The sequence below is a fragment of the Choloepus didactylus genome, chromosome 2, assembly GCF_015220235.1.
Source record: "Choloepus didactylus isolate mChoDid1 chromosome 2, mChoDid1.pri, whole genome shotgun sequence".
NCBI classification, from domain to species: domain Eukaryota; kingdom Metazoa; phylum Chordata; class Mammalia; order Pilosa; family Megalonychidae; genus Choloepus; species Choloepus didactylus.
This window is the reverse complement of record NC_051308.1, coordinates 76,592,734-76,606,054: the sequence shown is the minus strand read 5'-3', so window position 1 is coordinate 76,606,054 and position 13,321 is coordinate 76,592,734. Positions and strand designations below refer to the sequence as shown.

Here is a 13,321-nt window from a genome sequence, read left to right as displayed (position 1 = left end):
TGACTAAAGTATGGTTACTGTTTGCTCACTAAAACCTACATCAGACATTTCTGTCCATATTTTGTTACTGGAGAGAAAAATTCTATGAATTTCTTCCTTTATGAGGAAATAGAATATATAATAAAGAAGGACCAAAGAACACTGATACTTTCATTTTAAATATAAAACTTTTGTATATCCACTTTATTCCAAGTGAAAGGACAAATTTACTGTTTATTGTATTGATAAAATAGTTGTTAGAGCTACCTCTCTACCACTATTCAGTTTTCATTATATTTGCTTACAGGTGGTCGAACGCTACAAATTCTTCGGTCCAAAACATCTGATGATGGCGAATATACATGTATAGCTATCAACCAAGCTGGTGAAAGCAAGAAAAAAGTTTCCCTGACTGTTTATGGTTTGTTTCACTCTGCTCATAAGATTCTGCTCATTTTAAAACTGGTGTTACATATTTTCTATCTGAGCATTTTAATGGGAAAAACTTTCCTTCTCTTCTTGTTTCCTTCCCTCAGTACCCCCAAGCATTAAAGATGGTGGCAGTGAATCTGTTTCTGTAGTTAATGTAAGGGAGGGAACCTCGGTGTCACTGGAGTGCGAATCCAACGCTGTCCCACGCCCAGTCGTCACCTGGTATAAGAACGGCCGAATGCTCACCGAGTCTGCTCACTTGGAAGTTTTAGCAGATGGACAAAGGCTGCAAGTCAAGAAAGCTGAGGTGCATCTTTTATTTTTGTGTGTCTTTCCTTGCTGGTATTGTGGAACAGAGTTGAAAGTTGCCTATTCCCTTTACTACGGTGAAAACTGATTTTTATTAAAAAAATAAAGTCTTCATTACCTCTGACCTTTTCATTAAAAAAAAAATAGGATTGCAGAAGGCAATAAGAACTGGGGCATTTGAGCATAAAGATGACTGATGATTTCATCTACACTTGAACAGTGTGATTGGTCATCTATAACTTAATGGAGCACATACAATAGTATCTTTTTCTTTTAGGTATCTGACACAGGCCAGTATGTATGTAGAGCTATAAATGTAGCAGGACGGGATGATAAAAATTTCCACCTCAATGTATATGGTGAGCATCTGCCTCTAATATAACTCTTTTTCCCCCAGATATGCAAATGAAAGATATTCTCCTGAATTAGCTTAATGAGGACACGTGATTTTCTTCTTCTTATAGTACTGCCCAGTATCGAAGGACCTGAAAAAGAAGTGGTTGTTGAGACGATCAGCAATCCTGTGACCCTAACATGTGATGCCACTGGAATTCCACTCCCCACCATATCATGGTTAAAGAACTACAAACCCATGGGTAACACAGCTGTGCATTTCTTGTGTGTGTTTGTTTTTGCTTTGGTTGCTCTTAATTTCCCAGATTTGTAAACTGGCATATTTTCAATGTTGTGTTCATGCCTGTGCTCACTTAAAGAAAATCTAATTTACTGAAATATAGACTTACAAAATAGGTTCATTGTAGAATGATCATTCCTTTTGGAAATGAGTTATCCCATTTGCCTTTTCAAAAAGGATCTCATTTAAAAATAAAAATACATAGGAAGAACTTTTAAGAAATACTATTTATTGCAAAAAGCAAGATGTTTTAATGGTTAATTGCACAGATGTTAAGAATAAAAGCTTATTTATGTTTTGTTTTGCTTTGTTGTACCTACAGAGAATTCTGACTCACTTGAAGTTCATATTTTGTCTGGAGGTGGCAAACTCCAAATTGCCCGGTCTCAGCTTTCAGACAGTGGAAACTATACATGCATTGCCTCAAATATTGAGGGAAAAGCACAGAAAAATTACATTCTCTCAATTCAAGGTATATGGGGTACACTGAGATCTATCTATAACTTATTCATTATATCACATTTGTAGTTCAAAATAAATCTTCATGTAAAGGAATCTTCTATAATTGATCCAAAATTTCTATAGAACAGCAAAAATATTGTCCATTTTTGTTGTACATTCACCAATAGATTCTATTGGTAGTTGGATAAAGAATAGTGGAAATTTTGTGGTCTCTCTTTTTTCCATGTTTACTAAAATTATTACCTTTCTATAATATATATATTTATGAATTATACTTATTTCTTTAAAACTGGCATAATTTATTTTACCTCTAAGCCTGTAGGTCTATTCTTATTTACGGATAAGTAAGATTTAATTCATGAGGAGGCTGTACAATGTTCTAACCATAGGTTAGGGATTAGGTGAATTTAAAATAATTTCATGAAACTTATACTATTTTGGGGATAGCATAAAGATCATTCATTATCTAATAAATATTTAATGAATGCATACAATGCTTCAATGTAGTATTGAGCAACGTCGGGAGAACTAATTTTTTTTTTTATTTTCAATAAACCTGTGATTATGACTTTTAGCCCAATATTTAAATTTAAACAAAGGTCTCACTTGAAACTAAGTTGAAATGCTTGTTTTTTATAATTTTATTATGGTTATCAAAAGCATTTTTCATAAATTACAAATATAATAATGAATATTTATTAGCTACCTATGGTGTGCTCTGCTAAGCTGACTCCAAATTTTTGAAATTTAAATGTTTATAGATATCAGTAGTGCTCTCTATAATGATTAGTGATTCTCTGAGATTTCAGAAGCATAAAACAAAAACTAGTTAACTCAGAGATGCAGTGTCAGAAATTGCATGCTGAATTATGATTAATGCGTTAATAATAATAGATGCCAATTATAGGGCATATGATATGACCAAGTATTTTGTGAGGCTTTTTATGTATTTTATTTTGCTTCCAGGCTAGAAACAATATATACAAATAGGGCCTAGTACAGTGCTTGTCATGTATTGGGCACTCAATATAGGATGGCTCTTATTAATATTCTGACTGATTCGACTGCTTTAATACTCTAAATTCTGCAAATTTAGTTTTATTATCTCCATCTTCTAGATGACTAAACTTAGTATTTGGAGAGTTTATGCATTCATTTGTTGGCAAACAAATGTTGAACAATAGACTAGCCTGATAAAAAGGCCCTAAATTATAGATTTGTCAATTTCCATGGTGTAAATACCCCGCCATGGCCAATTTCAAGTTACCAGTGAGATGTCACTAAACACGGAACAGGGAAGATGTGCAAATCGGCTCTTGTGAGCTGGTGTGAGCAGCCTCCAACACACTACTGCAGTTAGAGAAAATTACTAATACATATGGAGCAGGAATTAAAGTATGTTTCTAATACCATCGTCAATATTGTTGTTACCTATTATTTCTCAATAAAATCACAAATGTGAAAACCAAAGATGGATAGAAAAAATAAAATAGTGAACATTGGATCTTGAAACCTGCAATAAGTCTTTCAGTTATTCAGAATAAATAAAATTTAAAGTGGATCATGGAGAATGAAATAATCTAAGTTGATACCTTCCTCCAACCTTATACCAACATTTTGTGAAATAGTTAGATTCTGCTGAACTGCATTAATTCTACGTCATCTATTGAGGATTAATCTAAGAGTAATTCCAGTTAGCCAGGACTTGGGGAAGGGCATCCAGAGGTAGATACCAGGTCCTATGGCTAAATAATTATATTGAATTATAATTATACCAAGAATATTTAAGTGATTCCTTTATTCATTCCTCATTTAAAAATAATTCACAAGGAAAACAAAAGAATATGAAATGGAAATGGTGTATTGTTCAACGATTCTGTTGAATTCACTTGAATTTATATTCTCAAACTTTGTTAATGAAAGTCCTAATTATTTCTCCAAAGTTCCTCCAAGTGTTGCTGGTGCAGAAATGCCAAGTGAAGTCAGTGTCCTTCTAGGGGAAAATCTTGAGCTGGTCTGCAATGCAAACGGCATTCCCACCCCAGTTATTCAATGGCTTAGAGACGGAAAGCCCCTAAACAGCGGAAAGCCCATAACCAGTGGTGAAACAGAAAGAATCTGGTATGTTTTATAAAGGATCTGCCTGATAAATTGTAAAGTCTCTATAATGCTTCATGCTTCTGGTTTCTCATGAATAAATTCCAAATTCAATCTTATTGTGAACTTGGCTATCATTATAGTAAAAAAGATAAATTTGGGGGAAGTTGGACACATAAATTCTCCTTGGAGAACCACTCAAAATTGTGTGCGTGTGTGTGAGTGCGTTCCTTGTTCATTGACTCTGCATGGTAAAATCTACTCAGGCTCATTCCTAAATGTTAATTAACCATTGTTGATTTTATTTCTCTAATATTGGGAATGTTTATATCAAAGTCCACATTATAAATAATTAGTTCTTCTTTCCTATTTCTTCCTACAAATAGATCAATAATCCTAGATATTATCTTTGTGCCCTGAAGTCACTGAACTGCGTATAGGCCATTTTGCAAAAAGAAACAGTGATAACACAACCTGATTCGTTCCTTATAGTGATTTGTACAAATCTAATTTTCAGCTGACACGTGATACCCATGCACAGACCACACAAGAGATGGAATAATAAAATGGTTAGAGCCTCTTCCTACTTTCAACAACAAATTCCTTTGGCAGGACCTTCCAGTATTCTGCACTCTAGTTAATTTCATCATCATAAGTTCCATTATATAGACATACCAGAGTAATTATAATTACTTGAAGAATCATATATGCACAAGTAGACATTAATTAATTATAAATTAGGGATTTATCATTTTTTCCCCAAAGTTTTAAATTTAAGAGTTTGGAGTATATTTTCTAGTCAATGAATTGAATAAATGTAATTTAAGGAAAGATAAATCAATGCAATACAATTTTATTTGTATTCTTCATATATTAAGATTTAGATATTTGTCCCTTTTACAAGATTAGGTAAATTGCCAACTAACATTTTAGAGGTATGTTTTAGGTTAATGTCTCTGGTGTGAACATCTCTGGTTAGTTAGCAAATATTTAATTATTTGTATTAAATTACCTGGTATTGACCATAAGCCAAGTCAAGTACCAGACACTTAGTGGTACCTAAAGAACTTATATAAGATAATATTTGTACTTAGGTACTGAGAATCTATCACTCCTCTTCCATTAATATTGTAGATTTACATTTTGTTAAATCCATTTTATTGAATAATATTTGTTCACTGCTACACAATATATATAGATTTGTAAGTGGGACAGTTGGTCAATCAAATAGAATAATTCTTCCAAAGTCAACTTCCTTCTTTCCTTTACTCACAGCAGCTTGCTTTTTTTGCTTATTCATATAGTTAAACTCATGGAGTTTTAAAATTCATGTTATGAGAAAGAGGAAATACAACTAGACTCAGATTATATTGTAATTTTGAAGAGTCATATTTAATAATATGATATAGTATAGGTTGAGTATTTATTTTTAACACTGGGATATTTGAATGAAGTCACTGTTGTAGGAATAATCGTAATAGCAATTTAATCTCTTTACAAAAAAACAGAAAGTTTTATTTGGTTACTTGATGGTATATGAAGAGAACCAATAATGCAATAACCTTACCTAGATAACTTTAAAGATATAATTGTATATTTACCATTTACTAGTATGTAATACAAAGGAAAAGCTTAAGCAATTTATAGAAAAAGCTTTGCACAATATAACCGTACTTGATACAGAGTTGTCATGTTTAAATAAATGATCCCCTACTGCTCCTTCTCTGTAAGGGTATTACTAAGTCAATTAGAGATGGATATTTTTAGGTATAATTTCTTCAATTTCTCATTATCTATAACATTCTTCAATTTTCATGCCAGAATTTTATAATTTTCATTCAATTCAAACCTTATATTGTTAACTAAGATAAAATATTCTCTCAGAAAAACATGTTTTTGTTTATTATTTGGACAGAGGAGTCCCTAATATGATTTTGTTCATTTCCTTTTTCTCATAAATTGGCAGTGGATATTTGAGGCCTGATACTATACAATTTTATTTGCTTGCCTGAGATTGCCATCAGTTTCACTAGCTCCGACTTTAACAGGCTTCCATATTCTTACTGAAATAGATTTGAACCATTTTATCAAAGACAAAGACACCATTCTATAGTTGTATTTTCTAAAGAACATAATAATTACTAGTGAGTTATCCAAATTCTAGCTCCACATAAATCAGCTCCGTGCCTCTACTCTGTCCTTTTCCACAGGGTGACTCCAGATGGCAGCACATTAAACATTTACGGAGCTCTCACAGCTGACATGGGGAAATACACATGTGTTGCTACTAATCCCGCTGGAGAAGAAGACCGAATTTTTAACTTGAATGTCTATGGTAAATTTGAAATTTCACCGTTACTTGGCTATGTTTACCTTGGGAATATCAGCAGAAATGGAGGTCCAGGAGCAGATGTCTGGACCATTTACTTTATTATTTTTATTTTGTTTTTTTGTTTTTTTGAAGAACCACCAAGCTATTTTCCAAATGCTCTCTCTCTCTTTTTTTAAAAAAATTTTTGTATTGTGATAACATTTTATAGTTTTCCATTTTAACCATGTCTAAACATACAATTCAGTAATGCTGATTACATTCACAATGTTGGACTACCATTGCCACTATTTATCTTTAAAATCTGATGCTACTGCTGTTTCCTTTTGGGATACAGAGCAGAAAACTGGGCAATTGTAATTGAAATGATTTAAGCTAGTAATACATATCCTTTTCTCTCTCTTTCTCTCTTTTATTTATTTTTTTCTTTTCTGCATAACATAGTTCCACCTGTAATTAAAGGTAAAAAAAAAGAAGCAGAGAAAATAATGGCTTCGTTGGGTACTTCAATAAATATTGAATGTAGAGCCACAGGAACACCTCTACCCCAGATAAACTGGTTAAAGAATGGACTTCCTCTGCCTCTCTCCTCCCATATTCGGTTACTATCGGGAGGGCAGGTCATAAGGTCAGTATTTATTGTGTGTGATTTATTGGACAAATAAAATAACCATGATTGCAGCCATTTTCTTCATCTAAACAGTGTTTAAGAAATTTTTTTCTAAGATTTAACTTAGCTTTTTTTTCCCTTTCCGTGTATTTTCAGAAGAGGGAGGATAACAAATATAAAATTGAAATGCTTTTTCATTCTTGTTTAAATGTTCATATTTTAGTAAATTTATGTAAAATTGTTCTTTGCATAGACAGACATACTATCACATGCATATTTCCAAGAATTACTAGTTTTATCTAAAATTTCATATGATATAAGATAGTAGGAAGATGTTTACTACAATTGAGATTTTTTATGTTAGCATCACTCTCTGTTAGTGTATATTTGAGAAACAATATTCATCCCTCAAATTGTGTTATGTTTTCAGTGGCTTACTGTCACTGCCTATCCAACTTTCTAAAATAAATTGCATTCGAGGTATCTATATTTTGTAATGGATGTGGTTATAAGCTTAATAACTAAAATTTCCCAGGATAAATCACTTGCAGTAATCTATTTATGAATCATAATTATTTTATTTGTATATGTTAAGTGGAATCAAGTTATCAAATACTGTGTCCAATTGTTTTTCAGGATTGTGAGAGCTCAGGTATCTGATGTTGGAGTGTACACTTGTGTGGCCTCCAACAGAGCTGGGATGGATAATAAGTATTACAGCCTTCAAGTTTTTGGTATGTCCCAGAAATGACCCCAGTACTATAATATGTCCAGTATTAGGCAGTGGGCTTCTTTTTAGAAGTTGACTTCCTCATCTGTTAGAAAGGATTGGTTAAAACAGAATCTTGCCGAATAGGAAACAACACATATGCTCCCAAAGGGCCTGTATTTTTTGGACTGCACTGTCTCTTTGTCAAAATACTTTCTGATCTAGAATTTTGCAATAAATCCACTGTAAGCTTTTAAAAATAATGCTTCCATCCAGACCCAACAGCAGTCTTTCTCTAACAAAGATAGTTAAGACTGTTTTCCAATAAAATTAGCAGCTCTTTTCAAGTATTTAAAAGATGAATGGATACATGTGCACATATGTCCCTGCGTGTGTGTGTGTGTGTGTGCATAGGGAGAGAGAACTTAAAACCTAATATTTCTGAATTGTTGAGGTTTGCTGGTCCACATTTCTCAATCCCCAAGCACATCTCAGAACAATTAAGTAATTGTTTACTATAGCTTACAAATAACTCATACTGGACTAGTAAAGCTTATTCCAGAACTTAATTTTATCTCATTTATTCACACAAGGTGGTTGAAAATCTACTACTGTAACTATAACACACATCATAACAAATTAAAGAGATAGACCTAAGGTGTTGAGATATGACCGTAATTTAAAACACATTGATGTTATGTTCTATAGGAAACCATTTTTTGTGGTTTCATTGCTTTTATTTGGAAGACTGATAATTAACATGCCTAATACATGTTTTTATAGTAAATATATCAATAAATTAAAGAATATATATTTTCTATAGGCCATAGAAACATTATAGTACTACTTATTGTTTTTATTTAAGTTAATCTCAAATTAAAGTAGATACATGAATTTTGGCTATTTTCTTTTGTCTTCTGTAAAGTGCCACCAAGTATGGACAATGCAATGGGAACAGAGGAAATCATGATTGTCAAAGGCAGTCCTACCTCTATGACGTGCTTTGCAGATGGAACTCCACCTCCCAGTATGTCCTGGCTGAAAGACGGCCAACGTCTGGCACTCGATGCCCATTTGACAACAAGTAATCAAGGAATGGTCCTTCAGCTCATCAAAGCAGACACGGAAGATTCTGGAAGATTCACTTGTGTTGCCTCAAATGAAGCTGGAGAAGTCACTAAACACTTCATTCTGAAGGTCCTAGGTATGTAAACATTTGAATACTGTAGACTAATTGGGAAGTAAGTGACAAATACACTTAGAGACTAAGTATAATTCTTAGGATCATCATGTTAAGAGACAAAAGTTGTAAAAATTGCAAAATACTTCATATATCTCTTTGGAATCCACCAAAATTTAACATGGTTAAATTTATATTTAAATTGTTTATTTTTTATCCATCTGAAAAGATGAAAACACCTACTTGTAAAATATTATTCATTGAGAAAAGTCATACAACTGATTGGTAAGTAGTTTTTTAACTTTTTCCAAGAACTAAAACCACATCAGATAATAGCAATTTAATGAAAATGCATATTTATACTATTATGTGTTATTCTGTTTAAAGACTAACTATTATGTATTAGTCTTTAAATGATCCAAGTGTAGATTATAGTTGGAGTAGTCATTTCTAATAGTTTAGCTCTATTTACTCAGGTGTGTATTTAAAATAAAATATTTAAAATATCTATTCCAATGTTATACATGCAAATAGATAATATAAAGAGAAAATACTTTCCTTGAAGTCAAATTTTTAACCTTGTAAGATAAAAGAAGATGTGTAAAATGAATGGACTATTTCAATAATCAAGACTTTGGGAGTTTTGTTTGTTTTTTTGTTTGTTTGTTTCACCATGTTGTAGGGTAGGCTACCCACACCCTAGACTCACAGCACAGCATTGAAGGCACCCCACAAAGAACAGCCAGAAGAATTTTGGCAAAACTCTAGTTTAGCTGGGGCTAGTTTATCCTTTCAGGGTGCCCTGCAATTCTTTCTCATAGCATATATTAAAATTTAATTATTTATATACTTTTAAAAGTCTGCTTCTTCCCTAGCTATGCTCCATTAGAGCAGAGATTGTACCCGTCTTACTTATTACTGCATTCCCAGTGCTTAGCCCTGCATTTGGCGTTTCAGAGATCCTTAATATTTATTTGTTGCCTTGAATTGAACTGAATTAGAGATTTGCCCAATGAATTACGGGAGGTTTTAACTGTAGAGGGAGGCAAAACAATCTTTAAATCAAGGGAGATATTCTGGTGTGGACAAGACTGCCATAAAAAGAAGGGAGGAAGTACCCCATGATATGTAGGAGCAAAAGGTAGGAAAACATGCATGTGTATGCATTGGGGGGCAGATTGGGAAGGAGTGGGTAACAGATGCCTGTACATCGATTCTCAGAATATGAAAAATAATATGAAATGATATAAATATAAACTCATACATTCATTTTTCACATATTAAGTATTAATAACTAACTGTATACATGTGTGTGTGTGTATATATATATATATATATATATATATATATATATATATATATATATATATATATATAATGTACCAGGTGGTATGCTTCTAGTTACTATTTAACAAATATTTATTGAGCACCTACTATGTGAAAAGTACTGTAATATATTGTTGAATAAGACAACTTAGACCTCTTACCTAGAGGTGAGAGAAAGTTTGACTTAATCTGGGCTGACTGAAGCTGAGTGTTAAGGAAGAATGGCAAGATGCAAGACTGGAAACATGAGCAGAGGCCAAATTGTGAGGAACATTCAGCTCATTTTAGGGAGCTTGGACTTCATCATAAGGAGAAAAGAGAAAACTTAAAAGGATTTATGTTACAGTCATATTTTGTTCCCAAGAAATCACTCTGGTGACAGAGTAAAGAATGAACTGAAGTAGTTGTTGTGCTCATACAGGCCTGAAAGTTCCGGGGCCTGGTCTAGCATGGTAGCACTCGGAAAAGGGAGAAGGAATCCGCCTTTAAGAAAACAATAACCCAGGAGCAAAATCATGCTCATTGCATTGCTGGGAGAAGAAAAGGAAGGAGATAAACAACCGTGATTTGTTAGCATACAAAGATTTGCCTTCCCAGCTGAAGAGTTTATGAGGATAATAGTTTCTTAAAACAGATTTGAAAACTGCCTCATCAGTAATGGAAAAGTTTCTGTATTTTAGCGTCTGTTGAAAGCTAATCCCAATAAAACCTGAAAAGCTCTTCACATGCAGCAGTGTTATCAAGCAGAATGTATAGTTCCTGACTTGAGGAACTGCTGTTCTCAACTTAAACCTATTCAAGTGATGGAAGATGTCACGGAATACTGGAGGTTCTGAAAAGCCCACTGTAGCTAGAGCACTGAAAACAAGGGATCGCATCATCCAAAATAACTCCAGGGGTTTCTGACATGGTCCAGACCAGGATGGGCCTTGTTGATCACATTAAGATTTTTTGGTTTATATGTTCATCAATGGGGAGCCATTAAAATTTCTAAGAAATGGAATAATGTAATTAGAGTTGCTATTTGTAAAAATCACTCTGGTTGCAAAGTAGTGAGTTACAGCAGGAAAAGAGTGGATATTGAGATACTTGTATATTATTAGGAATTGTGTTTGGCTATGAATAACAGAGAGTCTAAATTATGGCAGCTTAAGCAAAGAACTTTAGTTTTTCTCACTGAGATGTCTGCATGTAGGCAGTTCTTGGTATTCGTTTGGCAGTTCAGGTATTTGAAGTTCTCTTGACGTGCATAATGATTAGTCAGTGATCATGCAATATCTGCTCACTTTCAGCATTGCTAGATGTAATGCTAGAGCCCCTTTAGAGACTGTCTTAGAAGCCCCACAAAATCACTGCCATGTACACCTCATTTGATCAGAATCATCACATGACCTCTTCATCTGCTGCCTGGTAAAGAGGTCGGGAAATGTAGTTTTTGAGTACGTTGATACCACCAAGAAAATTGGGTTCTGTTAATAAGAAAGAATCAAATAAGTAATATTGGGTGGGAACTTCAACCAGGAAGTTCAGTCTGTGACCATGTTGAGTTTGAAGTCATTTTTAGACATCCAATTGGAGATGTTGATCTGATAGTTGGATAAATGTGTCTGGAGCTCAGAAGAGAGCCCTGGGCTGGAAAAAAAATTCTGGAGTCATCAGGGTGTGATGTGGACAGCTCCCATTCTATTCAAAGTACAAGACATATGGACAAGACATACAGTAAAAATAGTTCAAAATCACTGAATACATGTAAGATCTAGAGAACCAGTTGGGAACATGTTGTTACTGTTGTTTTAAATCCAGTGACTATACTCTTTGGAAGGTAAAGTCCTGTCTCAGTAATCTTTGTACCTACCATGAGTAGTAAGTAACAAATAAGTAGAAGAATAGATAATTGACTGCACAAATGCAGAATCAGATAAATGCTTTTGAGTGGTATCGGCACTATGCTATGGAAATTAAAGGAGATAGAGATTTTATACTTAGTTGAGGGAATCCAGAAAGGAATATTGGTTTTTATAAATGAACTTAATGACACTAATGTGACTTTGATAGCATTTCAACAGGCTCACTTAGGGGATGGGATTATGAGGGAGGATATTCTAACAGAAGGAATAGCAAGAAAACACTGGGCTTCTTGAGGGAGAGTAAGAAGTCTTATTTGAAGTGTAAGTTACATATGAGTATGTTAAAGTAGATGACGTTATAAAGATAAATTGCAACTATATTACTGAGCCCTTGGAAATTATGATGAGAACATGTATTTAATTCAGTAAGCAACATGGAGCCATTGAAATCTTTTGAGCAGGAAATCTTGGATCAATCTTAAGTTACACTTAATAAAATTATTTTAGTAGCAATACGTAAAATGGATAGAAGTAAAAAAAAAGAACGGTCATGTGGGACAATAGTTAAGAAATTCTGAGTTCTTAATTACAATCTGAAGAGTAGGTATTATCTTTTACCAGAAAGGAAAACTAGGACTAAGTGGTAGAAATTTTTAGAAAGCAGATTTTAGTACTAATTCCAATAGCTGTAGAAGATTATAGTAGTAATCACTTTTATTTTTTTAATCATTTTATTGAGATATAGTCACATACCACGCAGTCATACAAAACAAATCGTACTTTCGATTGTTTACAGTACCATTACATAGTTGTACATTCATCACCTAAATCAATCCCTGACACCTTCATTAGCACACACACAAAAATAACAAGAATAATAATTAGAGTGAAAAAGAGCAATTGAAGTAAAAAAGAACACTGGGTACCTTTGTCTGTTTGTTTCCTTCCCCTATTTTTCTACTCATCCATCCATAAACTAGACCAAGTGGAGTGTGGTCCTTATGGCTTTCCCAATCCCATTGTCACCCCTCATAAGCTACATTTTTATACATCTGTCTTTGAGATTCATGGGTTCTGGGTTGTAGTTTGATAGTTTCAGGTATCCACCACCAGCTACCCCAATTCTTTAGAACCTAAAAAGGGTTATCTAAAGTGTGCGTAAGAGTGCCCACCAGAGTGACCTCTCGGCTCGTTTTGTTTTTTTTGTTTTTTTTTTTTTTGTTTTTTTTAATCATCATTTTATTGAGATATATTCACATACCACGCAGTCATACAAAACAAATTGTACTTTCGATTGTTTACAGTACCATTACATAGTTGTACATTCATCACCTAAATCAATCCCTGACACCTTCATTAGCACACACACAAAAATAACAAGAATAATAATTAGAGTGAAAAAGAGCA

The 13,321-nt window shown here is 33.5% G+C and overlaps 1 protein-coding gene across 1 annotated transcript in view; it reads left to right on the top strand.

Annotated features, from left to right (window-relative positions):
- The window catches only part of HMCN1 (hemicentin 1), a 511,472-nt gene that overhangs the window by 408,945 nt on the left and 89,206 nt on the right, over positions 1 to 13,321 (top strand). The window contains exons 59-68 of the mRNA XM_037825157.1: positions 287 to 400; positions 516 to 718; positions 998 to 1,079; positions 1,185 to 1,316; positions 1,677 to 1,826; positions 3,760 to 3,937; positions 6,124 to 6,248; positions 6,687 to 6,870; positions 7,489 to 7,586; positions 8,487 to 8,765. Of these exons, the coding sequence (XP_037681085.1) occupies positions 287 to 400; positions 516 to 718; positions 998 to 1,079; positions 1,185 to 1,316; positions 1,677 to 1,826; positions 3,760 to 3,937; positions 6,124 to 6,248; positions 6,687 to 6,870; positions 7,489 to 7,586; positions 8,487 to 8,765 (1,545 nt within the window). The remainder of the gene's footprint in view (positions 1 to 286; positions 401 to 515; positions 719 to 997; positions 1,080 to 1,184; positions 1,317 to 1,676; positions 1,827 to 3,759; positions 3,938 to 6,123; positions 6,249 to 6,686; positions 6,871 to 7,488; positions 7,587 to 8,486; positions 8,766 to 13,321) is intronic.